Raw genomic sequence first — 22,072 nt, forward strand, 5'->3', positions numbered from 1 at the left:
AAGTTGTCGTTAGTGTGTAGGATAGCGTTAGTGTAGAGGGTCGGCGTGGACGCAGTGGGCTGGAGGGCCTGTTTCTGTGCTGTATCTCTAAAGTTTAAAAGTCTAAAGTCTAAAGTTAGAGATTGTGGGTTTGCGAGATGTTGTCAGATTAGCGTGGATGAGGGGCCGCAGTGCATATTTGTAGATACTACACACTTCGCTCCAATGGAGGAAGGAATGAATGCGTTGAGTGGTTGGAATGCCAATTCTGTTGGTCCTAAATGCCTTTGGGTTCCCTCTGATGTGTTGGATCAGCAATCTGAGCAGTGTCAACCAGGGGCTGGGATAGACATAGTAGTGATAACTCTTTGCAGGGCCCTGGGGAAAGGGCAAGGAGTTAGAATCATAATCATAATCACACTTTATTAGCTAAGAATGTTTTGCAACATACGAGGAATTTAATTTGCCCTACAGTCATACCAATAAAAAGCAACAGGACACACAAAATATATTTTAACATGAACATCCACCACAGTGACTCCTCCACATTCCTCACCGTGATTGGAAGGCGAAAAAAAGTTCAATCTCTTTCTTCTTTGTCCTCCAGCGGTGGGAGGCCTCTAACTTTCCATTGACGGGACGATCTTGACCCCAGTAGCCGGCGGTGGCCCTTGCTCATTGGGGTGATCAAGCTCCGACATTGAGGGGGATTCTCAGCTCCGACATCGAGGGGGATTCTCAGCTCCCCCGCGCCAGGCGATCTACCCCGGGTCAGAGCTTGTCAAACCTCATGCGGCTTTGGAGCTTCCCGACGTCGGTCTCAACCCAAGACTGCGAGCTCCTCGATGTTAAAGTCCACAGGCCGCAGTTGGAACGTCGATCCCAGGCAAGGAATCGGCTCCGATGGTAAGTCCTCGCCCCACGGTGGGGCTCAAAGTCAGTCCCGAGCAAGGCCTCCAGCTCCACGATGTAAGGCCGCAGAGCGTCCCGAGATAGATCCAGGCAACAATCGCATCTCCGGCAAGGTAAGAGATTGAAAAAAAGTTTCCCCGACTGCCCCCCACTCCCGCCCATCCCCCACATAAAACAATCCAGAGAGCATTGACACATACTTTCTAAACACACCAAAAATACCAAAAAAAAGACGACAAACACAGACAGACTGTAGGCGAGGCTGCCATCGCGGCGCCACCCGGTGGAATGAAGGTAGGAAAAAATAAACTGCAGATACTTGTTTAAACAAAAAGACACAAAGCGCAGAACTAACTCAGTGGACCAGGTATTATCTCTGGAGAATAAGGATTGGTGACGTTTCAGGTCGAGACCCTTCTTCAGACGTGGGGCGTAGTCCATCACACTCCTGAATCATGCCTTGTACATGGTTTAAAAACGTTGATGGGTGTGTGGGACCTGTGTGTGGTCCTGTATTGATATCATTCCATTGTATGTTTGGGTAAGTGCGGCTAATTTTTAGCATTTGTTATTACAATCCCACTAAGGGCTGAGAACTGTCTTTATCCATACCACCACCTCCTCTAATTAGAAGAACATTGCCCATTTGATTTACGATGCAACACATACATAGTTATGTCGTTCCATTTCTTACATTTCTCGCTGGACCAGGAATACAATGAAAGGCCACTACCTGATTAATGACCCCTGTCTCACCTCAAGCTCACTTTACGCTTCAACCTTGCCTGTATGTTTACTTGATTATTACATCAATCCCTCCTGTGTCAATTTGATTTAGCTCCATGGAATCGAAGAACAGAGGTTGAGTCATTGCAGCACAGAAGGAGGCCATTCAGTCATTACAGCGGTGCCAGCTCTTTGTAAAGCAACCCCTTCCTTCCAATTTGGATGCAAAGTGCTGGAGTAACTCAGTGGGTCAGGCAGCATCCCAAGAGAACATAGATAGGAGACTTTTGGGTTGGGACCCTCCTTCAAACACAAAGTGCTGGAGTAACTCAGCAGGTCAGGCAGCATCTCTGGAGAACATAGATAGGTGACGTTTCCACTTGGGGATCTTCTTCAGATGGCCATTGGATAAACAGGGTCCTGACCCAAAATGTCACCAATCCAGGTTCTCTCCCGAGATTTTCCCAAACACGCTGAATTCCATCTGCAGTTTATATCCTTTTGTGTAAGCCAGCATCAGCAGTTCCTTGCTTCTACCTTCATACCAATTCCCTGCCCTTTCCCCAGGGCCCTGCACATAGTTTTTCCTCATGTCTATCCAAAATCCTGGCAGACTCTGCTTCCATAATCCTCAATAAAGAGAGGACATTCCATTTCTCAAACATTCTCTTGCCTGAGGGGAGAGGGGAGAAGAGGGAGTGACCAGGGTGAGACTGGTCCTTGATTATGCTGGTGGCCTTGCCGAGGAAGCGTGAAATGCAAATGGAGTCAATGGAAGGGAGGTTGGTTTGTGTGATGGTCTGGGCTGCGTCCACAATTCTCTGCGATTTCTTGCGGTCTTGGATGGAGCTGTTCCCAAACCGGGCTGTGATGTATCCCGATAAAATGCTTTCTACGGCACATCTGTAGAAAATTGGGGCCATGCCAAACTTCCTATGCCTTCTATGGAAGTAGAAGCATTGGTGTGCTTTCCTGGCCTCTAAAACTAAACGTCGTTAATTCTTCCATCAGATAAGTATGGCCCAGTGCACATGAATGAAACAAAAGAGACTGAGAGTGAGTTACCTCCTTGGCATCAGTGGCCGGCTGGTCAAGTTGAAGGGAGTACATGGCATCTTTAGCTCCAATGAACAGCTCATCACGATACTCATCCAGAAACATGGAACGGAAATCCAGGAAGTCACGGTGGCCAAAGAAGATAACAGATCTATTGGCAGTCAGCAGGTCTGAAACAAAAGTAACAGCGGTGTTTAGATGTTTAACATTGCCAGTGAACTCTTTGATTCCTTTCTTTACTTTCTCAGAAGGCTTAGGAGGTTCGGCATGTCCCCGACAACTCCCTCACCACCCTCTGCAGGTGCGCCATTATCGGAATGCATCACAGCTTGGTTTGGGAACAGCTCCATGCTAGACTGCATGAAGTTGTAGAGATTTGTGGACGCAGCCCAGACTTTCACGCAAGCCAAACATTGACTCCATCTACACTTCGCGCTGCCTTGGCAAGGCCACCAGCATAATAATCAAGGACAAGTCTCACCCTGATCACTCCCCCTTCCCCCTTCTCCCATCAGGCAAGAGGTACAGAGGTTTGAAAACACATACGTCCATATCCAGGGACAGTTTCTTCCCAGCTGTTATCAGGCAATTGAACCATCCTATCACCAACTAGAGAACAATCCTGACCTACCATCTACCTCATTGGAGACCCTCGGATGATCTTTAATCGGAATTTACTAGACTTTGACTTACACTAAACGTTAGTCCTTTTATCCTCTATCTGTATGCTGTAAATGGCTTGATTGTAATCATGAATACACTTTCCGCTGACTGGATAGCGTGCAACAAAAAAGCTTTTCACTGTACCTTGGTATATGTGATAATTAACTAAACTAAACTTTGTTGGGCAAATATTGATCAATTGAAAGACACAGCTTGGAAACAGGCCCTTCACCCCACCAAGCCCAGGCTGCTTATCATTCACTCCTTCACACTCGTTCCATGTTGTCTCACTTTCTAATCCACTCCACACTAGAAGCAACACGCAGGCCAATTCACCTGCGAGTTTGTAGGTTAATTGGCCTCTGTAAATTGTCCTTAATGCGTAGGGAGTGGATGCGAAAGTGGGAATAGATAGAACTACTATGAACGGGTGGTCAATCGTCAGCATGAACTCAGTGGGCTGAATGGCCTGTTTCCACGCTGTATCGCTAAACTAAACTAAACTCAGCGGGTCAGGCCGTATCTCTGAAGAACATGGACAAAGTGGTATGGGGTCCATTTTCTATCTATCTTCTCCAGAGATGCTGCCTGATCCGCTGTGTTACTCCAGCACTTTGTGTCTTGTGTTGGAGGAAGTGTTGGTTGGAGTTGTACAGTGGAGACACACGAGACTGCAGACGCTGGAATCTTGAACAAACATCAAACTGCTGGAGGAACTCAGCAGGTCGGGCAGCATCTGTGGAGGGAATTGAAAGACTGTCCATTCCCTCCACAGATGCTGCCTGACCTGCTGAGTACCTCCAGCAGTTTGTTTTTTGTTGAAGATTCCAACATCTGCAGGATCTCGTGTCTCCAGACAGCACAGATGGAAACAGAGTTACTGTTTCAGGTCAAGCATAAGCTCTGACCAAGACCCTTCAAACAGAAATCATTTAAATCGCTTTACATAGAAGCAACTGAACCTGCTGGGTTTTATTGAATTTTCTGCTTTTATTTCAGATTCCCAGAATCATGGTTTTGTTTTTGTTTTCAACCACAGGGGTCTGCTACGCCACAAAATATTTCCAAGTGCTGCCGGGGAGTAGTGTTAGGAGGGATTTCAGTTCCAGCTATTAACTCCTGCGAATTTTGTCTTGTCTATTTTTTATTCATCCAGATAAGGAAAATCTGAATGAAATGCTGGCATGTTTTGAGAGGAAACGTCTTGGCTACCGGCACGCTCATCTTTTATGGCGAGGGATGGACGAAGATCAAAGACGGAAACACTTGGCATTCACAATCACAAGTGGTAACAGTAGCGCAGCGGTAGAGTTGCTGCCTTACAGCGCCAGAGATCCGGGTTCCATCCTGTCTGTCTGGAGTTTGTGCGTTCTCCCTGTGACCGCATGGTTTTTCTCCGGCTGCTCCGGTTTCCACCCACACTCCAAAGACGTGTAGGTTTGTAGGTTAATTGGCTTCAGTAAAAAAAAATTAAATTGTCCCTTGCGTGTAGGATAGTGCTTGTGTATGGGGATCGCTGGTCGGCGCGGACTCAGTAGGCCGAAGGGCCTGTTTCCGCACTGTATCTCTAAACTAAACTAATAAACAAGCCACTTTTTACTGGCGATGTGATGCTACTGCGGCAATTCGGGGACTGCAGCAACCTATTTATGCAGAGCAAACCCACACAAACAGCAGTGCATTCATCACCAGGATATTTAGTTCAGTGGTGCATATTTGTGAGGACACCAAAAATAATCCATCCCCTTGTCCTCCTTAAAATAGTGCCATGGGTTCTTTTCCACTGACCATTTCCAACATTTAATAATAATAATAATAATAATATATTTATTTTATATAGCGCCTTAACACATGCACAAAGCGCTTTACAAATACAATTAACATAGAAACAAACAGACAAACAGACAAACTATCCTGACGGAAAAGCGGCGAATACTCAACGCCAGCGTCCTCTCACGTCAGGGTCCGGCAGTAGACATTAAAGAACACAAGACACACAGATACAATTTTTTACACAAAACAGCCATCACAGTGATTGCTCTAGGCATACCCTCACTGTGATGGAAGGCAAAGTCTTATCTCCTCCTCGTTCTTCTCCCGTGGCGCCACGAGGTGATTGAGGCTCCCAACCCCTTGAAGCCCCCACCGGGCGATGGAAAGTCCCAGGGTCGAGCCGAGCAGGCCGATGAAAGTCCTGAGCCCCCACCGGGCGATGGAAAGTCCCAGGGCCGAGCCACGCAGGGCGATGAGAGTCCTGAGCCCCCACCGGGCGATGTAAAGTGCTGCGGCCGAGCCACGCAGGGCGATGAAGGGCCTGCGGGCGGGTTGATCGTGCCTCGTGCTTCGGGGCGGTCGAAGCTGCTACGGCTGGAGCTCCCAAAAGCCGGTCGCCAGCCAGGAACCTGCGCACTCCCGATGTTGCGGTCTGCAGGGCCCACGGCCGAAGCCTCCGAGATGGTAAGTCCAGGCCCTGCGACCGGAGTCTTCGAGGTCGATCCCAGCTGGAGGCCGCCGACTCCACGATGTTAGGCCGTTGCGCGAACGGAGATACGACACGGTAAAGGTCGCATCTCCGTTGAGGAGGAGATTTAAAAAAAGGTTTCCCCCAACCCCCCCACCACCCCCCTACATACACAGAATTAAAAATAAAACAAAACGTACATTTAACATCAACAATGACAAAAAAACACAAAAAAAAAACGGAGACTGCCGGTGAGCCGCAGCTGCAGAACACAGCCACGCCCCATTTAGAGATGGATGTTTCTTTTTTTTTGTTTTGTGTTGGTTTGTGATTGTGTGTGTTATTGCTTATTTTTATTGCTCTTATTGTTGGACTGTGGGTAACGGAATTTCGTCCAAAAGACGTATTTTTGGATGACAATAAAGGTTATTCTGATTTAGTGCTGAAGTCTCCAGAATGGAATACTGCCTCATATTTGCTTGTTAATTATCAACATTTCTTTAAATGAGATTGCCAGAATTTGGTAAGTGATATCATTTCACTTTGAAGATGTTTAGAATTGAGAAATACGGCGTGGGAACAGGCCCTTCGGCCCACCGACTCCATGCCGCCCACTGAACACCCTTGCGCTACCACTATCCTACACACTCGGGACAATTTAGATTTGGAGTGCGGGAGGAAACCGGAGCACCCGTAGAAATCCCGCAGGCGAGGGGGATTTTTTGACCATCAGATGGTCGGAACAAAGGCCGGAGACAAGAACAATAGGTGTGGAACAGGTTTTGACGAGCTGCTGATTGTGAAGCCAGGGGAAGGTAAGTATCAGAGGGGAGGGGGAGGGGGGTGCATCTAGGTGAGAAATAGGTGGGCGTCCAGGGAGGACCCAGTGGTGGGAAGTGGGGTGGTAGAAAGGGGAGGGAAGGATTAGTTAGACGTTACCTAAAATTGGAGAATAGAATCTGAGTCCAAGGTTCAGGCCCAAGTTAATTATCAAACGAATTACAAGCCCTTGGGCTCCGTTAGATTCAATTTGTGTCCATCACCAACTAAAACCAAAGTGCTTTAGTAACTCAGCGGGTCAGGCAGCATCTCTGGAGAAACGGAATAGGTGACATTTCGGGTCGAGACCCTTCATCAGGCTGATAGTCAGCCAGGGGGAAACTAGAGGTATAAGAAGCTACAGAAAAAAACAGAGCCTGCACCAATGATTCGGGAATTGTGGAGCCCACAATGGTCGATTGCTGGCTGTGTCGAGGTGATAACGAAGGGATACAAACAATGAAACTACCAAGACAACCCGGGTGGGGGAGGGATGGAGAGAGAGGAAATGCAAGGGTCAGTTGAAGGTAGAGAAATCAATATTCATGCCCCTGGGTTACATTGAAACATAGAAAATAGGTGCAGGAGGAGGCCATTCGGCCCTTCGAGCCAGCACCGCCATTCATTGTGATCAAGGCTGATCGTCCCCAATCAATAACCCGTGCCTGCCTTCTCCCCAAATCCCTCGATTTCACTAGCCCCTAGAGCTCTATCTAACTCTCTCTTAAATCCATCCAGTGATTTGGCTTCCACTGCCTTCTGTGGCAAAGAATTCCACAAATTCACAACTCTTTGGGTGAAAAAGTTCCTTCTCATCTCGGTTTTAAATGGCCTCCCCTTTATTCTAAGACTGTGTCCCCTGGTTCTGGACTCGCCCAACATAGGGAACATTTTTCCTGCATCTAGCGTGTCCAGTCATATCATATCATATATATACAGCGCGGAAACAGGCCTTTTCGGCCCACCAAGTCCGCGCCGCCCAGCGATCCCCGCACATTAACACTATCCTACACACACTAGGGACAATTTTTTTAATTTTTTTTAATTTTTTTACATTTACCCAGTCAAATTAACCTACATACCCGTCCGTACGTGTTTGGAGTGTGGGAGGAAACCGAAGATCTCGGAGAAAACCCACGCAGGTCACGGGGAGAACGTACAAACTCCTTACAGTGCAGCACCCGTAGTCAGGATCGAACCTGAGTCTCCGGCACTGCATTCGCTGTAAAGCAGCAACTCTACCGCTGCGCCACCGTGTCGCCTTTTATAATTTTATATGTTTCTATAAGATCCCCTCTCATCCTTCTAAACTCCAGTGAATACAAACCTAGTCTTTTCAATCTTTCTTCACATGACAGTCCCACCATCCCAGGGATCAATCTCATGAACCTACGCTGCACTGCCTCAATTGCAAGGATGTCCTTCCTCAAATTAGGAGACTAAAACTACACAATACTCCAAATGTGGTCTCACCAAGGCCCTATACAACTGCAGAAGAACCTCTTTACTCCTATACTGAAATCCTCTTGTTATGAAGGCCAACATTCCATTAGCTTTCTTCACTGCCTGCTGTACCTGCACACCAACGTTCAGTGACTGGTGTACAAGGACACCCAGGTCTCGCTGCACCTCCCCCTTACCTAACCTAACTCCATTAAGAATATAATCTGCCTCCTTGTTTTTGCCGCCAAAGTGGATAACCTCACATTTATCTATATTATACTGCATCTGCCACGCATCTGCCCACTCACTCAACCTGTCCAGGTCACCCTGTGAGATTAGCCTTTGTGACATGTGTTAGCAGATACTAATAGAACAAGATTATTCTTAAAACAAACTACCTTTTGTTTCTAATCTTTGGGTTATCATATAGAAATAAGGCAGTTTGCCAGGTTGTGGTCTAACCAACTACTTTAAATCCTAAAGCCCGAGGGTTACCTCAGGGAAAGTTATATCTCACCACATTCAATATTCACTCAATTTTGAAACTAATTGTTTGCACAGAGTAAGTAAAAAAAACAGCAGCATTTGTTCAAGTCTCAAACGCTGATGTAGAAGAAAGTCACAAAGTGCTGGAGTAACTCAACGGGTCGGGCAGCATCTCTGGAGAAAAAGGACGGTTGGTGCTTCGGGTTGAAACCTTTCTTCAGACTCAATAACTTTTCTTCAGAGTTTGAAGAAAGGTTCTGACCCGAAATGTCACCCACCCTTTTTTCCCAGAGATGCTGCCTGACCCGCTGAGTTACTCCAGTACACTGTGTTCATCTTCGGTATAAACCTGCATCTTCAGTGCCTTCCAACACATATAGAAGAAAGGTTTTATACTCCAATGTAACAGGACTGCAGGGGCTCACAACTGGCATCATACACTGGCCAAAGGTTTCACTTTGGCTTGGTTCAACTAGTTCGGTGGAATCCCCGATTAGCAAAATTATACAGAAATAGTCCACTGAAACTGCATGGAAGAGGCACCAAGTTTTGGCGCCATTTTCAAAATCCAGTCCGGTCCGCACTGTAGGTCTTATGAGCGGTGCCCGTTCCAGGCGAGCCCCAGGCTGCTGCAGGGCCTTCCTTGGATCGCCTTCCTTGGATCTCCGGATCGGCCAGCCAACTGACGTCCCTCTCCTCACCTGTCCACCATGGTGTCCCGGAACCCTTCTTCAGACCCCAAACGTCACCTGTTCCTTTTCTCCAGAGATGCTGCCTGACCTGCTGACTTGCTCCTGCAGTTTGTGTCTATCTTTGGTATAAACCAGCATCTGCAGTTCCTTCCTACACACTTGGACCACCCCCTCCCCCGCCGAGTCAGACAGCAAAGGTGTCCAAGCATATCGTGGTCTCCTTTATCTGCGTTTAAGCATTGTCACTTTATTTATTTCTGGTGGTGAAGACGTGTTTAGCTGTGGTTTTCATCTAACAACATGCCTGCTTTCCCCTCAGCACAGGAGTCCTGTGAATTCCGAGAGAGTTCAGGGCTATTCCCATTCATAAATCCCGGGAAGGTGATGAAATTGGCTAATCTCTGTAGCATTTACACCTCGGTCCTTGGCAGATCTGACACATAACTCACCCGAGCCGTCAAGAGGCAGCCGGACACCATCCGTTTGTGCAGCTGGTATTTTCCACGAAAGATCTACTCTGGTTTCTGTGTCGGCCTCATCCGAGCCGCTTCATTCCCATTCCCTTCCATCTCACCGCTTCCCTGCATCAGCCCTTGCTCTAATTCCACGCCACAACATTTGGACCTTGTTGACTCCCTAAAAGGGGGATAGCCATATCAGGCCAACCACACCCTCTGCCAGCCCCCCCGATAATCTAACCCCTACATTGGAGCAGGCTGCTCTCAAGTGTTTGCAAGGCCACCTAACACCAAAGTTAGAAGGGTGAACAATGGTGCAGTGGTCGGGTTGTTGCCTTTACAGCGCCAGAGACCTGGGTTCGATCCCGTCTATGGGTGCTGTCTGTATGAAGTTTGTATATACGGTTTTCCTGTGACCACGTGGGTTTTCTCCAGGTGATCTGGTTTCCCCCCCCTCAACCTAAAGAGGTGTAGGTTTGTAGGTTATTTGGCTTCAGTAAAATTGTAAATTTTAGTGCGTAGGATAATGCTAGTGTACGGGGTGATCGCTGGTCAGCACAGACTCGGTGGGCCTGTTTCCACACTGTGTTTGAAGATGTTCAGTTTAGGCATGGTGGCCTGACATGCTTGTTTCTGTGCTGAACAACTCGAAGACTCTGTGAAATGGCCAAACCTGACACAGGCGGAGAATGTAAGTTACGTAATTTGATATTGAGTCAGGAAGTTTGTAAAGATGGAAGAGGTGTTGTTCCATTAGAGCAGTGCTGGAGGCAGAGACAGTGAGGCATGAATGGCAATGGGCAGTGATGTAAGGTGGAAGCTGATTGCTTCCTTATGGATTCCTTTGGAGTTGCTGAACCAGAAAGGTTCCCTGCTAAGGATGCATTCCCGATCTTCCCATCTATCTCGATGGAGCCCTTGCACTTTTTTATCTGCACTTTCTCTGCAGCTGCAACACTATATTATGCACTCCGTTTCCATTCTGCTTTCCTGGGGCTACTTAACAACCCCTCTCTGTCAATCTTTGCTACAGACTCTCATGGGTTAGAATTTAGATGTTATTGGACAAATTTTATACCCAAACATTGGTTGGGATGAATGAAGATGTGGAAACAAGGAACAGCAGATACTGGTTTACACAAAGGGACGCAAAGTGATGGAGGAACTCAGCAGGTTGGGCAGCATCACTGGAGAATGTGGGTAGGTGACGTTTCAAGTTGAGGCTCTATTCCATCCACTATCTACACACTAGGGGAAACTTGCAGAGGCCAATTAACATACAGACCCGCACATTGGGTGAGAGGGAGGGAGGGGAGGAAGGGGAGGGAGTGGAGGGAGAGGGAAGGGAGGGAGGGAGGGAGGGAGGGAGGGAGGGAGGGAGGGAGGGAGGGAGGGAGGGAGGGAGGGAGGGAGGGAGGGAGGGAGGGAGGGAGGGAGGGAGGGAGGGAGGGAGGGAGGGAGGGAGGGAGGGAGGGATGGAGGGAGGGAGGGAGGGAGGGAGGGAGGGAGGGAGGGAGGGAGGGAGGGAGGGAGGGAGGGAGGGAGGGAAAGAAAGAAAATGAAGTGAGAGTTAGGAAAGGGAATCATTTTGTCCCGAGAGAGAGAGAGTGGCTCAGGTAGAAGAGAGCCATTTTAACAGATATGTCAGCCACCAGTCATTTATAATTAGACTGGCATCTCAGTTTGGCATGCTTCATTCTTTAAACTAAGCCCAGGTCTTCATGTGTCTGTTTTCCATCACTTTAGTTTTGATCTGATCTTCCGCTCCTGATATTGTCCCACATTGACAGCCTCGTCTCCCTCTCAGTTCATTTGTAGGGGGCGGTGAGAGGCTGTGTTGAGGTGTGCCGGGAGGTGTGGGGGGGGGGGAGAACTATCACACAGCAGCCCCTCTAAGCACCTTGTCAGGCACCACTCAGAGGAACCTCGGCAGTTTGTGACTGCACGGCACGAGACTAAAACCACCCAACCTCACAAGTCTTTAGAGCACGGAACATAGAACGGTACAGAAGATAGACACAAAATGCTGGAGTAACTCAGCGGGTCAGGCAGCATCTCTGGAGAGAAGGAATAGGTGACGGTTCAGGTCGGACCCTTCCTCAGACCAAAAGTAAAGGTGGGTGGGGGGGACTGGAGGTGAGAAAAGGCCAGAACAAATCAGGGCCGGCAACAGATGACCTCAGGAAGGGTGTAGCCCATAATGGCCCATTGTTGGCTGGGGAAGAGGGATACAGGGATGCAAACAGTGGAACTGGGCCATTAGGGGCCTGGAACCCACTGCCAGGGGTGATGTTGGAGGATGCAGATACAATAGCGCCGTTTATGAGGCCTTTAGATAGGTTTGAGTTCAAATTCAGGGAGTATGGGTGGTACGACGGTGGATTGGGAGCATCTGGAACAGTCATATCTAGATTATCTACATGGATATCTGCATGGATAGGGCAGGTTTGGAGGGATATGGACCAAACGTAGGCAGGTGTAGCTGACATGTTGGCCAGTATGTGCATGTTGGGCTGAAGGGCCTGTTTCCACACGACTGTATCACTGTATGACTCTATGACTCTATTAAACAAAGACACAAATGGTTTAGTTTAGTTTAGTGTCACGTGCACCGAGGTACAGTGAAAAGCTTTTTTGTTGCTTGTTATCTAGTCAGCGGAAAGACTATATATAATTAGTCAGGCTGCCCACAGTGTGAGTCGAAGCAGGGCTGGGGTCATGCAAAACTCCGGAAGAATTAGGCAAACAATTGTCTCCAGCCTCAGACAGTTGCCGGGGAAATGGTTGGTGGGCAGGGACCCAAATACAATGGCCTTAGTCTTTCCCCATGTTTAGTTGGTAATTTTAGGTCACAAAGGTGAACAAGCCACATGATCTTTTCCTTCCCTGTCAACATCTCTTCACTCAGGGCTCCAAGACCAATTAATATCTATACACACTCACGCTGGTTAGTTGGCCATGGAGACTGAAGCTCGATGACATGGACATCTGCCTCGGGCTTACCACCGCAATAACACAGGCACTGTTTTACATTTGGTCTCCTTCACTCCGCTGACAACTCAGGCATTAAAACCCTCTTTGAGTGAGAACACATTCTTTCTATTTACCCTGCCTAAAATCGCACGAAATTGTAGAGAATTGAGGAAGCAGCCCAGACCCTCACACAAACCAACCTCCCTTCAATTGACTCCATCTACACATCACGCTGCCTTGGCAAGACCACCAGCATAATAGGGTCGAGTCTCACCCCGGCCACTCCCTCTTCTCCCCTCTCCCATCAAGCAAGAGGTACAGAAGTGTGAAAAAGCACACCTCCAGATTCAGGGACAGTTTCTTCATAGCTGTTAGCAGGCAACTGAACTATCGTATCATCAACTAAGAGCGGCCCATCTATCTCATCGGAGACCCTCGGACTATCTTTAATCGTACTTTACCTTGCGCTAAACGTTATTCCCTTTATCCTGTATCTGTACACCATGAATGCCTCGACTGTATTCGTATATAGTCTTTCCGCTGACTAGTTAGCAAGCAACAAAAGCTTGTCACTGTACCGAGGTACACGTGACAATAAAGTAAACTAAAATAAACTCAATCCTTCAACTAGTAGAACTGCTACCTCATGTTCCGGCTACCCAGGTTCAATCCTGACCTCTGGCGCTGCCTCTGTGAGGTGTGTGCGTTCACCCTGGGACCAACTGGATTTCCCAAGAGTGCTCCAGTTCCCTCCCGCATTGCCAAGATGTGCAGCTTGGTAGCTCAATCAGCCATTGTAAATCATCCCCAGTGGTGGTAAGTAGCAGAATTCTGGGGGAGGGTGATGTGGTGGCTTGATGGAGATGTAAGGGAGAATAGGAACCTGAGGGGTAACTTTATCACACAAAGTATGGCCCGGTGGTGCAGCGATAAAGTTGTTGCTTTGCAGCACTTGCAGCGCTGGAGACTCAGGTTCGATCCCAGGTGCTGTCTGTACGGAGTTTGTACGTTCTCCCCGTGACCGGCGTAGGTTTTCTCCGAGATCTTCGGTTTCCTCCCACACTCCAAAGACGTACAGGGTATGTAGGTTAATTGGCTTGGTAAATGTAAAAATTGTCCCTAGTGGGTGTAGGATAGTGTTAATGTGTGGGGATTGCTCGGTGGGCCGAAAGAGCCTGTTTCCGCGCTGTACCTCTAAACTAAAATAAGTTACAAGGAGTACGATTACCCTGCAAGCTGGCATGGTTAAGATGGATTGAACGGCAATGTTCAGTTCTGGGCACCACGTTACAGGAAAGATGCTGTCAAGCTGGAAAGAGTGCAGAGAAGGTTTACGAGGATGTTGACAGGACACGAGAGCCTAAGCTATCGCGAGAGGTTGAGCAGGCTAGGACTCTATTCTTTAGAGCGTAGGAGAATGAGGGGTCATGTTAGAGAGGTGTACAATATCATGAGAGGAATAGATCGGGTAAACGCACAGAGTCTCTTGCCCAGAGAAGGGGAATCGAGAACCAGAGGACATAGGTTTAAGGTGAGGGGGGAAAGATTTAATAGGAACCTTATTACACAAAGGGGTAACTTTATTATACAAAAGGTGGTGGGTGTATGGAACGCTCTGCCGGAGGAGGTAATTGAGATGGGGTACTATCGCAGGGTAGTAAGAAACATTTACACAGGTACATGGATAGGATAGGTTTAGAGAGGCTAAATGCAGGCAGGACCAGTGCAGATGGGGCATGTTGGTCGGCGTGGGTCGAAAGGCCTGTTTCCATGTTGTCTGACTCTATGACCCCCATGCATGTCTTTCATACCAAAGTGAGGTGTTCGAGGTATTGATGGAGAAATTACTTTCTCTGCTGAGAGAAAAGTTTCTATCAAGGGTTGGGTGTAATCTTAAAAACAGCGAAAGACTGTTTGTTCAGGGTACAATCACAGGGTCGTGGACAATAAATATAGGCTTTCCTATTACATTGATCGAGGCAGGGTGTGGGATAAAAATGTCACCATCAAGATCAATGGATGTTTGTTTGAGGAGTGCACTGGGTATCATGGTGATAAAGAGCAACTGTAATATCACTGAATAGGAGGACGGCAACAAAGGGCTGAGTGACCTCTTCATGTTCCTCTGACAATCAGAGTGCATTGAAGGCAAAATGTTTCCATATGCTGGAAGGAAAGAGGCTTGGTCTGATCCACCCTGGCTGGCCCTCTTTCACTGCTTTGTCATGGTGTGGCCCTGGCATCGCACACTGCTTTCTCAGAGAAAGCCAACAGCCAACAAAAGCAAACTAACTCCCTTTTTCTCCATAACAAAAGAGTAAAATGCACCAGGTCATTAAAGACATTGCTATTTTTAAGTTCCTTTCAACAGCTTTGCCCACTGTCTCTAAAAGTGTTGAACTGGGCAGACAATGATGGAGCGGCAGAGTTGCTGCCTTACAGCACCAGAGACCCGGGTTCGATCCTGACCATGGGTGCTGTCTGTACCTTACTGTGCTGTCCACGCGGGTTTTCTCCAGGTGCTCTGGTTTCCTCCCACATACTAAAGACATGTATGGGTGATTGCTGGTTGGCACGGACTCAGTGGACTGAATGGTCTGTTTCCACGCTATAGTTAGTTTAGAGATATACAGCACGGAAACAGGCCCTTCGGCTCACAAAGTCCGCGCTGACTGGCGATCCCCGTGCACTAGCACTATCCTACACACACTCGCAACAATTTACAATTTTACCAAGCCAATTCGCCTACAAACCTGTACGTCCTTGGAGTGTGGGAGGAAATCTGAGCTCCTGGAGAAAACCAGCGCAGATCACGGGGCGAACGTACAAACTCCGCACGGACAGCACCCATTGTCAGGATTGATGCAGCGGGCCTGACGTTGTAAGGCAGCAACTCTACCATTGTGCTACTGTGCCTCCCAAGTTCAACATACTTACAGACAGTGGACTAAGCTATTTAATGAAACTTAAAAATAACTATTTTGATGCCTGCGTGCGTGAGAAGGATATGTAATTGATGGAAAGTCCCGGGTAATTCTGGAGACTTGACGTGTCTACTCAACGTGCTCTAATGGAAGCCACCAAGCCTGTCCCCCGCGGCCTATCGCAAGGCCCAGCGGACCGCACCCTGGAAGGAGGAGCCCGCCTTGCCCACCCATGCTCGTCCCCTGAAGACCGGAGACCAGGAGGATGGCGATGTGACGACGACGGACGTGACGGGCGAGGAGCGTTATCCTCTTGGAGCGTTATTCACGTTATCCTCTTGGATCACGTATCTGTACACGGTGGACAGTTGTGTAGGAAAATAACTGCAGATGTGTCTCCACCTATATCCTTTCTTTGTCCCGCCCCCCTGACATCAGTCTGAAAAAGGGTCTCGACCCAAAACGTCACCCATTCCCTCTCTCCTAGATGCTGCCTGACCTGCTGAGTTACTCCAGTATTTTGTACACCATGGATAGCTCGATAGTAAACAGGTGTTGTCTTTCCGCTGTGTGGGAAGGAACTGCAGGTGCTGGTTTAAACTGGAGATAAACACAAAATGCTGGAGTAACTGAGCGGGACAGGCAGCATCTCTGGAGAGAAGAAATGCGTAACATTTCGGGTCAAGACCCTTCGTCAGGTTGTAGAAGACAGTCTGAAGAAGGGTCTTGACCCGAAAAACGTCATCCATTCCTTCTCTCCAGAGATACTGCCTGTCCCGCTGAGTTACTCCAGCTTTTTGCGATTGACTTCCCGCTGACTGGTTAGCACGCAACAAAAGCTTTTCACTGTACCTCGGTACACCCGACAATAAACACAACTCAAACTAATCGGGGTTGTGCTTGGGTGTGGCAATACTCTACTGGACTGTTTGTAAGCAAATAATGGCACTGTGCGTTTGCACTTCGCACATGTGACACACGTAAGCACCATCGGAAACAAGCCTGCTCGAGTGAGCCAAGCCCACTGTTACAGCATAAGATATCAATAGCTTTAAACCACTTTCTGCAGGCACACGGAATCATTTATTCTTGTTACTACACCGCCCTAAGCTGTAAAACATCTTGTTAACAGATACTTTTGGTGCCCAGCTCGTTACGTGCCATCATAAACATACTGCCTACCATTGCCATCTATTTAAAGTTTAATTGTTGCTTCAAATGTCAGGATCCAGTGCGTTAAATAAGTACCGTGGAACAGTTTACATTACAGAAACTATTCCTCAGAAGTTATAACAGCTGAGGAGAAGACAACTTGCTGATATTTCACTCTGGGTGGGCTGAAAGTTAATAAAATCCTGACTGCTTATTTATTGAGGAGGAAGTGACTGGTTTCATGGGCACAGAGAATATTTTGTGGATCGTGTCGTTCTTGTGACGGTGGTGGGTTCAAAATTAACAGCTGCACAGGAATTTTGATCAGGCTTGAATCTGTGGAATTCATTGCCACAGACGGCTGTGGAGGCCAAGTCAATGGATAGTGTTTTTAAGGTGGAGATTGACAGATTCATGATTAGTACGGGTGTCAGGGGTTATGGGGAGAAGGCAGGAGAATTGGGTTGAGGGAAAGATAGATCAGCCATGATTGAATGGTGGATTAGACAAAGGGCCGAATGGTCTAATTCTGCTCCGAGAACATGAATTCTGACATTTTTACAGGTCTCACGTACCTTTTTATAGTTGTGGAGACGGTATGTTGATTTAGGACTCAGAGTTCGTAATCAATGACATCTCACATTATAGAGGTGTACAAAATCACGAAAAGAAGATTGGGTAGATGCAGAATCTCTTGCCCAGAATAGGGGAATCGAGAACCAGAGGACAAAGGTTTAAGGTGAGGGGCAAAAGATTTAATAGGAACCTGAGGAGAAACCTTTTCACACAAAAGGTGGTGAGGGTATGGAAAGTTGAGGCAGGTAGTATTGCAATGTTTAAAAAACATTTAGACAGGTGCATGGGTAGAACAGGTTTAGAGGGATATATATGGACCAAACGCAGGCCGGTAGGACTGGATTGGCCATGTTGGTCAGTGTGGGCAAGTTGGGCTGGAGATTGTTTCTATTTCTCCCCTCTCCCCTCAGGCAAGAGGTACAGAAGTGTGAAAACGCAAACCTCCAGATTCAGGGACAGTTTCTTCCCAGCTGTTGTCAGGCAACTGAACCAGCCTCTTACCAACCAGAGAGCGGTCCTGACCTCCCATCTACCTCATTGGAGACCCTTGGACTATCTTTAATCGGACTTTACTGGAGTTTATCTTGCACTGAACATCATTCCCTTTATCCTGTTTCTATACACTGTGGACGGCTCGATTGTAATCATGTATAGTCTTTCCGCTGACTAGACTCAGTACACGTGACAATAAACAAAACTAAACTAAGCTTCATCTCCAACAGAAGTTAAACAAAGGCACCTCCCATATTGATTTCCAAATAGACCAAGAAACATGAGAAACTGCCCTCTGAACAGTTACCCTAGATGACCACTTGAAAGATGATCATTCAAAGAAACTAGGCACCTTAACCCAAACATATCGTAACCAACTCCAGCTTTAATTGGTAGCAAGAAGCCACTAGTCCGATTCAATTTATGCCACATTACTAGAATCCTTCATTCCTTGCTGCGCTCATAGCCTGGAACGTTAGCGTCACGTTACAGTTCAGTTCCAAGTGCACCTGAGGCCTCCCATACCTTGTCACTCATCATTTGCAAAGCCAGGTTAGGCCATTTAACTGCAATGTGGGCTTTGCTGCAATGATGTTGCAGTAAAGTAAGGACGCCAATCCTAAACAGCTAAAGAACTGCAGGGAGAAGCTGGACAGACTTGGATCCCTTCCTTTGGAACGGGAGAGGTTAAGTTGAGACTTGATATGCAGGAGATCACTTTGCAGCCTTACAGGACTTTGGTTAGGCCACCCTTGGAGCATTTTGTGCAGTTCTGGTCACTCCATTACAACAAGGGCATGGAGGCTTTGGGGAGAGAGCAGAAGAGGTTTACTACTGTGATGCCTGGATTAGCTGGTATTAGCAACAAGGAGAGGTTGGACAAACCTGGGTTGTTTTCTCTGGAGTGCTGGAGGCTGAGGGGAGACCTGATGGAAGTATACAAAAGGATGAGAGGCATAGATAGGGTAGGCATTCAGAACCTTTTTCCCCAGAGTGGATATGTCCACCACTAGAGGACACAGCTATAAGGTGAGAGGGGAAAAGTTTGAAGGAGATGTGCGGGGCATTTTTTTTACAGAGCATGTTGGAGGCCTGGAACGTACTGCCAAAGGTGATGGTGGAGGGCGATACAATAGTGGCGTATTCCCTCCAAGGCCCAGAGAGCCCACGTCGACCATCGATCACCCATTCACACTCTGAAGAAGGGTCTCGACCCGAAAAGTCACCCATTCCTTCCCTCTAGAGACGCTGCCTGTCCCACTGAGTTACTCCAGCTTTTTGTGTCTACCCATTCACACTAGTTCTATGCTATCCTACTTTCTCATCCACTCCCTACAAACTAGTAGCAATTATACAGAGGTCAAATAATCTAAAAACCTGCACAGCTTTATGAAACTGGAGTACCCGAGGAAAGGCCACACAGTCACAGGGAGAACATGTGAACACCACACAGACAGTGGATCCTGCTGAGGTCAGGATCGAACCCGGGTCTCTGGCGCTGTGAGGCAGCGGCTCTACCGGCTGTGCCACTGTGCCGCCATTGTCAAAATGTCATGGTACGTTGAACATATGCTGGTCGGAAAACATGGCCAACTAAACAAACTCAGAGTCTGAAGAAAGACCCCGACCCGAAACGTCACCTATCCATGTTCTCCAGATATGCTGCCTGACCCGTTGAGCTGGAGTGACTAGGCTTGTATACACTGGAATTTAGAAGGATGAGAGGGGATCTTATCGAAACATATAAGATTATTAAGGGGTTGGACACATTAGAGGCAGGAAACATATTACCAATGTTGGGGGAGTCCAGAACCAGGGGCCACAATTTAAGAATAAGGGGTAGGCCATTTAGAACGGAGATGAGGAAAAACGTTTTCAGTCAGAGTTGTAAATCTGTGGAATTCTCTGCCTCAGAAGGCAGTGGAGGCCAGTCCTCTGAATGCATTCAAGAGGGAGCTAGATAGAGCTCTTAAGGATAGCGGAGTCAGGGGGTATGGGGAGAAGGCAGGAACGTGGTACTGATTGAGAATGATCAGCCATGATCACATTGAATGGTGGTGCTGGCTTGAAGGGCCGAATGGCCTACTCCTGCACCTATTGTCTATTGTCTATTGAGTTACTCCAGCACCTTGTGTTTTGCTCAAGATTCCCGCATCTGCAGTTCCGTGTGTCTCCATTAAAGAAAGGAAGTTTCTTAATACAAAGGGAATACGTTGAAACCCATGAAATTGCATGTGTTGGGTTTTCACACATGGGTACCGAGGATAAGGTTTGTCAATGCTTCACAGCTTGTTGTTGGGGGAAAAAAAATGCCTTGGGCATTAAAGTATCCTTTCCTGTCTCAATTATTTACAACGGCCTCTGGTGCCGACACCGGCAGAAAAATCAAAAGACTTTTGCAACATAAGGCGATTAATCGAAACGTCTGCAAGATGAAAGGTCTTGATTAGGGTTCCCACCGAACAAGCCACAGGAATTTCTGTTGCACAGATGTAAATTCACATACAGATAGATTAATAGTTTACAGGAGTTGTGTAATTAGCATTTATACAGAGCTTTCCTTTAATGATCGTTCTGCCTCCATGATTAGAGATCCTAGCTCCATGGCAGGAGATTGCCAATTCCAGACACAGTTTAGTTTTGTTTAGTTTTAAGATACAGCGCGGAGACAGGACCTTCGGCCCACCGAGTCCACGCCGGCCAGTGATCCCCGCACACTAACACTATCCTACACATTCTAGGGACAATTTACATTACAATGAGGGAGAGAGTCGGGGAATTGTAGTGAAGGCAAAGCCAAGTGAAGTGAATGGGACGATGCAAACTTGGATGCAGCAAACAAATGTTGCGAAGGCAATTATTCCAGCAAGCAACATGTTTGCTAGATGCCTTCATTGGCAGAGGTGGCACAGTGGCGCAGCGGTAGAGTTGCTGCCTTGAAGCACCATAGACCCGGTTCAATCCTGACTAGGGGTGCTGCCTGTACAGAGTTTGTACATCCTCCCCGTGACCTGCGTGGGTTTTCTCCGGGTGCTCCGGTTTCCTCCCACACTCCAAGGACGCACCAGTTTGTAAGTTAATTGGCTTTGATGAAATTGTAAATTACCTCTAGTGTGTGTAGGATAGTGTTAGTGTATGGGGATCACTGGCCGGCGCGGACTCGGTGGCCAAAGGGCCTGGGGTTTCCGTGCTGTATCAATAAAACTAAAAACTAAAACTAAAAAAACTAGAGTCAGTCTGAAGAAGGGACCCGGCCCAAAAGATCACCTATCCTTTTTCTTCAGAGATGCTGCCTGACCCGCTGAGTTACTCCAGAACATTGTGTCCATTGCAAGTAAGAACTTCAATTGTTCTGTCCTGGTGCATATAACAAGCAAACATTCTTGACCCTTGACTCTCAACCGAGACTGCCCAACTAATCTCACCCACTACTAACAGCGTGCAAAGCTCCAAAGAAATTGGCCAAGGAAATCCACACCCAACACACTGTGAATATTTGTGTTTCGCCACATTAAAACGTGCTTATAAATAGTGCACTGCTTTTGAAGACAGGAAGAAAGAGCTGTGACTCAGGCAGATCTGACTCAACACTTTGTGAACGCATTGTATGTGGGTCGAGCAGGAGAGGTTCATTTATAAGGAGAGAAATTGGCTGTTGGAAGTGACAGTCATTGTTTCAACAATGTACTTTGTGTTCCTGCCAGAGTCCTATTGTCTGTATAATGTGGTCCCAGCAGATAAGCTATTTCCTCTGCTGTGTGAAATCGGTTTTCAAAATAAAGTTGTTGTTTTCGAGCATTTTTCCACTGTGGAAAAACGAAACCTCCATTTAATTGGTGACTTCTCATGAACTGATGGGGTTTGAAAATATACTATAGCAGCCAAATTATGGTGTAACAATCCATGGATTGGCTCTGTAAATTGTCTCTAGTGTGGACGATTGATCCAGGGTAGGGGTGATTGCTGGTCGGCTGAGACTTGGTGGGACGAAGGTCTTGGTTTTCATGCTGTATCTCTAAACTAAACCAAATACACTTTGTCCCCTTGCTTTTATTTCCCTTACCCTGGATATAAAAGACTGTGCATTCACCCTAGCTATTCACCTCATGACTTTATACACAGAGCATAGTTCTGCTCTGTTTTTACTGTGGAGGAATACATGAAGGCTAGGAAACTTGGGGCAGTTAATGGCGACATCTTGAGGACGATGTGTATTATAGATTGTGCTACAGACTGAAACACTCTCTGGGCACTGCACTC

General features: G+C 47.4%; 1 protein-coding gene across 1 annotated transcript in view; it reads right to left on the bottom strand.

The window, feature by feature from the left end:
- Window positions 1–22,072, bottom strand: part of LOC144601792 (semaphorin-3G-like) — a 146,404-nt gene that overhangs the window by 68,732 nt on the left and 55,600 nt on the right. The window contains 1 exon segment of the mRNA XM_078414217.1: window positions 2,683–2,843. Within this exon segment, the coding sequence (XP_078270343.1) occupies window positions 2,683–2,843 (161 nt within the window).

This window comes from Rhinoraja longicauda, chromosome 17, assembly GCF_053455715.1.
Source record: "Rhinoraja longicauda isolate Sanriku21f chromosome 17, sRhiLon1.1, whole genome shotgun sequence".
Classification (NCBI taxonomy): Eukaryota; Metazoa; Chordata; class Chondrichthyes; order Rajiformes; family Arhynchobatidae; genus Rhinoraja; species Rhinoraja longicauda.